Here is an 8,311-nt window from a genome sequence, read left to right on the forward strand (position 1 = left end):
AAAAGCAAAAATTGAATTGTTAATGCATGTCACCATGAGAAAAGCCTACTGAGTTTAGCTAAAAAAACTTTTTTAAAAATTAAAATCACACATTTGTCTCATGAAGTGAATTTTTTTGCAAAACAAACTTATTTGTGCATGTCAGAAATCTTTTCTTGATATTCTAAGTTTTTGTTTGTGACTCAAAGTTTTACTTGTGATTCTCACATGACGTCATGGGCAGGACCCAAAATCACAACAAAAGATTTCTGATGTGTCCAAATAAAAGTTTGTTTGGCAAATAACTTTTTAAGTTCACAAGACAAAAAATTAGTTATTTAATTAAAAAAAGTTTTTTAAACAAAAGAATTTGTTTTTTAAAATAAATCATTACAATTCCAAAAGTTTTGATTACAATTTTATTTTACTTAACTGAGGTTAGTTTATTTTTTCCCATTGAATAATTGGGGAAAAAATTTAACGTCATACTCTGCGAACCAGACCCTAAACTTAAAGTCTGGGTTGAGTTTTTTTCCCTTCATTAATGACTTTTATTACATACATTATATCTTTCATGGTAGTTCAGGTGAGTTATTTTTAATTTTAAATGAATATCCTTGTTGGACTTTTATTTAAGTGCTATTCTCCTTCAAGATACATTTACTCAACGCCAGAATAAATGCAATGTACATTATGCAGCAAAGGACATTAGAAGATCGGACATATATCCATTATGGAGATGATCGGTTTGGGACGGGCGATGTGCCTCGTACACAGGGAAGAAGCTTTCAGTTATCTTGCTTTGCTGGCAAAGTCGTTAGCTAGCAGCTAGCTAATAGCACAACAACAGCAGCCTAATGTCTGTATGATAAAAATACTGAATGATAGATAAGAACAGTTTCTCCTCACCTGGCTGTCTCCTCCCCTCAGTAGTTCTTCAGAGAAAGGCAGACAGAGGCCTGTCAGTGTCTGTTGTATCTCATTTCCTCTCTGCTTAAACCGCTGAAGCAGAAACGAGACTTCAACGTTTTCCGTCATCTGACCAGCAGCAGGTCTGCTCCACTTTATTCACCAGAAACGCTTTAATTCACCAAAAACTGATCTGTAATCTGGATCGTTCAGCTCCAGTTAGCCGCATTATCTCACTGTGGAGAGGCAACTGGGTCACGGGCAAAAGGTCAAAGGTAACAAGGTGACCGGAGGGCTTATTATGTTGTACAAAAAAANTTTTATTTTACTTAACTGAGGTTAGTTTATTTTTCACCATTGAATAATTGGAAAAAAAATTTAACTTCATACTCTGCGAACCCTAAACTTAAAGTCTGGGTTGAGTTTTTTCCCCTTCATTAATGACATACATTATATCTATCATGGTAATTCAGGGCGAGTTATTTTTAATTCTAAATAAATATCCTTGTTGGATTTTATTTAAGTGCTATTTTCCTTCAAGATACATTTCCCTAATGCTAGAATAAATGCAATGTACATTATGCAGCAAAGGAAATTAGAATATCTGACATTTATCCATTATGGAGATGATAAGTTTTGGACGGGCGATGTGCCTCGTACACAGGGAAGAAGCTTTCAGTTATCTAGCTTCTAGCAAAGCCGTTAGCTAGCAGCTAGCTAATAGCACAACAACAACAGCCTAATGTCTGTATGATAAAAACACTGAATGATGGATAAGAACAGTTTCTCCTCACCTGGCTGTCTCCTCCCCTCAGTAGTTCTTCAGAGAAAGGCAGACAGAGGCCTGTCAGTGTCTGTTGTATCTCATTACCTCTCTGCTTAAACCTCTGAAGCAGAAACGAGACTTCAACGTTTTCCGTCATCTGACAAGCAGCAAGTCTGCTCCACTTTATTCACCAAAAAATGTTCTGTAATCTGGAACATTCGCTATGCTGAGCTCCAGTTAGCCGCCTTATCTCACTGCGCGAGAGGCAACTGTGTCATGCGTCACGGGCAAAAGGTCAAAGGTAACAAGGTGACCGGAGGGCTTATTGTGTTGTACAAAAAAACAAAACAAACAAATAATTTTAGTACATGTTATTATGTGTCAGAAGAGGGCTTTGAAAATAATAATACCAACAAAAAAAAATAAAAAATTGACCAAAAGGGCACTTTGGGGCAAGGAGCAAAAAGGGCAGGTGCTCAAGCCCCCCCAGGCCCCCCCTCTGCACGTGCCTTGCGCAGGGGTTAAGCACAACCCACGTATGGAGGCCTTCGTCCTCGACGCAGCTGTCGCAGGTTCGATTCTTGACCTTTGCTGCATGTCTTCCCCCTTCTCTCATTACCCACTTTCCTGTCAAATAAAGGCCACTAGAGCCAAAAAAGGAAGCCTTCGTTCCATGTTTCATTTCCATACGGTTCTTGTCTTGTGTTGTTGTCTAACTCAGACTAGGATGTTACCAGCTTGAATTTACCAAAACTACTAACTATTATCAAGGACCTCTCTAAAAATGATGAATTTGAACAGCGTCAGTTATCTTCTCTGGCTTCATGCCTTTTCTTCTTTTTATGGCGCTTTTCAAAAAAGCGCCATAAAAGTGTGCATTACCACCACCATCTGGTCTGGAGTGTGAACTGGACCTAATGCCGTTCACCAATTGTGAAGATTTGTTTTTTTTCTGTGTGTTAATTCAGGTTTCTGTGTTCTGTTGAGTCTCCGTGTTGCCCTTGATTGCTCCCAGCTGAGTCTTGTGTTCCCTGATTACCCTCTGTGTATTTAAATCCACCTTTTGTCTCTTGTTTCCTTGTCGGGTCCTTGTCTATCCAGTCGTTAGTTGTGTTTCCTGTCAGTTGCTACCAGTGTGAGTCTTTGCTCGCCTTTGCTGCCTGGATTATGTGTGTTTATCACTATTAAATCATCATTTACTCTTCATACCTGGGTCCACCACATCTACCTCACCACCACACATCATGACACTAATCATGCATCATGACAGAAAGCAGGTTGCTTGGTAGGTGGCCTCTCTACGTTGCTCCTTGCAACATCTTCATTTTTGCAGAAAAAAGGCTGAGATGACTCCTGCTTTCCGCCATGCTGGTTCTGAACTTTGCTCCTGCGGTTATTCTGCAGGGCTCCCAGGACGGTTCTGTTGGCAACTTGCTTCAGAGGAAGATTTTCCAGGTTCTTGATGTATGATGTAAATAAGTTCCATCATACATCTGAAAATAGATTGGGTAAAGACAGCTTCTGTGTTCTAGTTGAAAAAACTGAAAACAACAGATCATATTTGGAGAGATGTAAAACTGAAGATACCTGCTACATTTAGTGTTAAGGACAAATATTATTTTTTGTCACTAAACTGTCAATGTTTGATATTTTGAGGTATGAACACATTATTTAGTTTATTAAACAACATTACATCAAGTTCCACTATAAGGATTATTATTGTCTTTTTATTCGTTGCCATTTTAACAAAAATAATAAAAGATCATTAAGGCACCTAAAAAGGCACTTCATTAACCTAAAGTATACACTGAGATGTAATTTAAAACATACTAAAATGTCAGTATATTTAAAGTAAGTGTTAAGTGAATTTTTGAAAAATATATTTGGATATATTTTAAAATATACACAATATCTTTAAAAGCATATTGTTTCATTGGTACACTTGAGCAAATACATATTTTGTTCACTAATAGAAAATTAAACTCTGATTCCTTCACATTTTGAAAACATACATTTTTAACATATTGGGGCATTGACTTGCAGCATCTTTACAACATTGTTAAACATCGACATTTTGAAGCCGAGCTGTGAAACAGAAGGCCGGAGAAAAACAGTCAGCTCTGATCCTGACTGACCTGCTAAAACCCTCTGGTCTGGAATGCATCGTTTCCCTTCTAACAGCGGGTTCTCATCAGCTCGCTCTCATTAGAAAAACTACACAGTATGAAAGTTAGCGAAGCTAACAAAATTATAACCAGAGTGGTTACTATGGCCGTTATATATGTGGGAAATATTTCTTGGTTGTGTAGAAGCTAGATTAGATTCTAGCCGCAAAGTCAAGAAATTCAGCTCATAAAATTACGTTGTTTTTCTTTCAGTCTTTTCTGTGAAATGTAATGCTAATGGGTCCAGTTTTTACTATAAAACGATTGAAACAACAAGCACATGAAGTATGGAGCTCCCATCGCTCTACTGCGGCATTCAAATGGTGGTGACGTATTCATATCTGAGATAGACATGAGCAGACCGATGCTGATCAATAGATGATCAATAGATCCATCGGGGAGCATGAAGTCAGGTTTTGGGTCTGACCTTTTCTCTAGTCTGACTGTCAGCAAGCTGCCTGTAGCGTCCCCTACTGGCCAGCTGCCGACAGGAAGGAGACAGGAACCAACCTCTGGACCAGTCACCTTTATTATTACTACTGGTTCCCACTGGTTGGGAACCAGTAGGGAACCAGATGGAATCCAGTAAGGAACCAGTGGGGAAGTAGATGGGAACCAGATGGGAACTAGATGGGATCCAGGTGGGAACCAGTGGGGAACTAGATGGGAACCAGATGGGATCCAAATGGGAACCAGATGGGAATTAGATGGGAACCAAATGGGATCCAGTAGGAAACCAGATGGGAACTAGACAGGAACCAGATGGTAACCAGTAGGGAACCAGATGGGATCCAGTAGGAAACCAGAGGGGAACCAGATGGGAACTAGATGGGATCCAGGTGGGAACCAGTTGGGAACCAGAGGGGAACCAGATGGGAACCAGTAGGGAACCAGAGGGGAACCAGATGGGAAGCAGAGGGGAACCAGATGGGAACCAGATGGGATCCAGTTGAGAATCAGATGGGAACCAGTAGGGAATGTCTGGTTTTTCCCAGATTCAGCTGCAGAACAGGAAACGACATCAAGCCTTCCTGTTTACTGACTAAATAAATATTTCTACATGAAGCCGGTTGATGTCGGCTGACATCATATTGGTCTCCAAGGCAACAAGCTGTTTTGTGACAATGGTGCTAATTAAGGTGAAAATCTGGATATGAACTGAAGAACCTTTTGAAGCGTTCAGGTGTTGTGAAGAAGGTTCTGGAAACGGATTCGCCCTCTGCCAGACCAGAACCTCCGACCTAAAGCTTTTGCTGACTGATCCCAGGTCTGCTGTCTTCCAGGTTTTGTGCCACCTGCATAAAAAGATGAAGAACATGTCCAAGAGGTCCGAGCTGTCCAAACGAAAGGTGAACTACTCCTTCTATTCCTCCTCTTTCTCTTCCTCCTTCTCTTCCTCCTCAGGTCAGTGACTAATCCCAGCGAGAAGAAAAGTTGATAGAAGGAATCACTTCATCAGAGTTCTTCTGGGTTTGTCATCTGGACTAGTGATGAAGAGGAGGCTGATGATGATGTGCTTCTACCGTTAAGACATTTGATCTCAACACCTCTGCAGGTTTCTGGGTCCAAGCCGGTCCGGTTTAGACACAGTGCTACCAGCAGTACCATATCCAGTGAGGTCCTGGTCCAGGTACAGGTTCTGGTTCTGGCTCTGATTGTGGTCCCGGCCCGGCTGGCAGGCGACAGAGAGCAGGCATCCTGCAGCAGCAGAACCGGGTCGTTTACAGGTTCTGCTGCGCGGCGCTGCAGAGGAACAAAGGCTGCTGGGTAAATATTTAGACAGCGTCTAAGAATAGAGGAGGTTCCTCTGGCGGCCTGAAGTCTTGGCATGGATTCGCCCAGAGCGGCTGGCCAGGCCAGGTTCGGTCCGGTTTCTGGAACAACCCGGTTCTACTTTATTGATCTGCTCAGACTGATAAGAGGCGTTATTAAATCTGCTGAGTCACCAGAACAAACACATGAAGTCATAAAGCAGATTTATTAAGGAATCCCTTAAGGAGAAATGATGAGATGCTGGAAACGGCTCTGACCCAGAAATCTGTTGACTCTATGACCCAAACCATCAGCACACCGGACCGGCGGGTCAGAACAGAACCTTTGACATGGACCATCCAGTCTGCAGGTAGTTGAACTTTCTAATTCACAGAAACCATTTCCTGTCAGAAACATAAACCGGATCCATCAGATCCAACCGGCTGCTGAATTCAGAGAACCGGAACCAATGAAACAATCAGTAGATCGGTTCTGTTCACCAACAACCTCTGAGAAATGGATGGAGGATGGACAGATGGATGGATGGTGGATCATCCATCCATCATCCGTCCATCATGGATGGATGGTGGATGGAACCTGGAGATCAGCCTTTGCGATCCCAGCATGGGGATAAAGATGTTGGATAACTGGTGGTTGGATGATCTTCGTATCTTCTGCCTCTTTTTCTCTCCTGGAAATGGAAACTGCAGTAGAATAGCTTTTTCTTGTTTTGGGTGATGGGATCCTTGTGCAGATATTCATCAGGTCGGAGAACTGCTTGGTGCTTCCGGCTGTTCTGAATGTTCGACTTTGGGGTAGGACCCGTCTTCAGCTGCATTGGTCTGCAAGGACCAGCTTCTTATTGGAGATGTTTAATTAATGCCATAAATTTCCGGTGATCAGAAGGACCCTTCACAACCTCACAGGAACATTTGTGTTGAAATCTCTCTGACAGAAGACAGGATGTTTCAAGACAGCTTGTGAAAGACGAGCAGGAACATTAGTGGTTTGGGTCTGGAGGGAGCTGAGGATATAATTAGAAACAGGAGTGGGGTTTATGATGAGGAGCATATTTTATGGAGGACATATGAATGGATGAAGAAGAACCTGACAACATATGTTCAACGTCATAGAAAGCTGAGAAGCTGCTGGCAGAGAACTAAGGAGCAGCAAAGCAGTCTGGGTCCAGTCAGCTTCAGTCCAAAGAGGAGGGATATCCTCTCAGGGATTTATTCTCAAACTGACCCGCCGCTAGACAGGAAGGGTTAGGGAAGACTGATAGCTAATCTCTAACTGGCTGACTGCTGTGAACGAAGCTACTTCATTTGTCTTTGTTCATAAACTACAGTTGAGTTAAAACAGAAGCATACTTTCAGTAAACTAGAGGAATCAAACATGGGCAGAAATCCCAGAAGGGTCCAGAGGTCCACGCCCCCCCAATCTTGAAAAACTCTAGAATTGCCCACCCAAAAAAATTATAGAAGAAAGATTTGCATTTAAACAATATCAACATGAAAAGGCAAAAGATACAAAGAGCAAAATAAATCTGCCATTTATCTAAGAAAAAAATAAGAATGAATCTTTAGGTTAGAACAATGGTTCAGTCCAAAGTGTAGGAGGAGCAACAGCAGGAACGGTACCGGCTCCGTCAGAGCCGCTGAAGTGAGGAGCTAGCTGTTAGCTGTTAGCTGTGGCTCTGCAGCACAAATAAACCCTCCAGTAAATAAATACTTAAAGCAAAAGACATGAAACACATTTTATTTACTTTCACTGCTCAATAGGAAGAAACACATTGACAATAAAAATCAGACTGCAGTTTATTTCATTACTTTGGCTGAATCATGATAAACTGCCTGTTATGACTTAAATCAAAAGTAGCAAAACTGCTACATTGTTTAATAGACTTAGCTTTTTTGTTAAAGGTAGCAACTATCTAATCCTATTTAGCCCTTTAACTCTCATGTTAACAAGAAGAGATTGAAACTGGAGGGAGGGCCTGAGCCACAGCTCTGTATGGGAGCCGAGAGCGGAAGAAAGGACGGACAGAAAAAACAGAAAGTTATCCCTTTATTTCTCATCGTCTTCAACAGAGAGTCATAAAGCCACAAGAGAAATCTGAATATTTTTCAATAAAATCCTCGGTGCTTTAGGTGTTACATTTAACTTATGATATTCCCCAGATATTCATTTTTATCTACTTGTTGGTTCTCCAGGACATGACAAAACTAAGAGGTTTAAAAATAAACCAACTTAACAAGTTACAATTTAAATATCCCATAACTTGAAATGGGAGTCATTATAATAAAGAGGAGTTACTCATTAAATCTTGTTTTTATTTAGAACCTTAAATTTTTGTGAAAATGTAGCAGATATTAGATCAGTGAGATTAACAAAACTCATATCTGAGCAACATTTAAAATGTAGTTTTACTTCTCAACAGTTTGTTTACCATGAAAAACATGTTTGATGTGCATTACTAGTCATTTTTTGACCTGCTGCTTGAATGTAGTTTAAAAGCTTTTAAATCACATTTTACGTTACATTTCTATGTAACTTTGCCGACTCCCAAAATTGGTCTTAAGAAATTTTCCTGTTTATTATCCCCCCCAAATAATGAGATGGGATTTCTCCCTTGGAATCAAACCTTTCTTTTAGAAGCTCAGAAGCTTCCTCCTCGGGTGTTTACCTTCGCTGATGGGCTAGTGGTCTTTGGTTATCATCATGTCATAAACTCAGAAAA

At 40.8% G+C, this 8,311-nt stretch overlaps 1 protein-coding gene across 1 annotated transcript in view; it reads left to right on the forward strand.

Moving 5' to 3' along the window:
- Positions 1 to 8,311, forward strand: part of galr1b (galanin receptor 1b) — a 16,443-nt gene that overhangs the window by 5,626 nt on the left and 2,506 nt on the right. Inside the window, exon 2 of the mRNA XM_007540518.2 lies at positions 5,103 to 5,168. Within this exon, the coding sequence (XP_007540580.1) occupies positions 5,103 to 5,168 (66 nt within the window). The remainder of the gene's footprint in view (positions 1 to 5,102; positions 5,169 to 8,311) is intronic.

Source organism: Poecilia formosa, unplaced genomic scaffold, assembly GCF_000485575.1.
Source record: "Poecilia formosa unplaced genomic scaffold, Poecilia_formosa-5.1.2 Scaffold544, whole genome shotgun sequence".
In the NCBI taxonomy this organism is placed as follows: Eukaryota; Metazoa; Chordata; class Actinopteri; order Cyprinodontiformes; family Poeciliidae; genus Poecilia; species Poecilia formosa.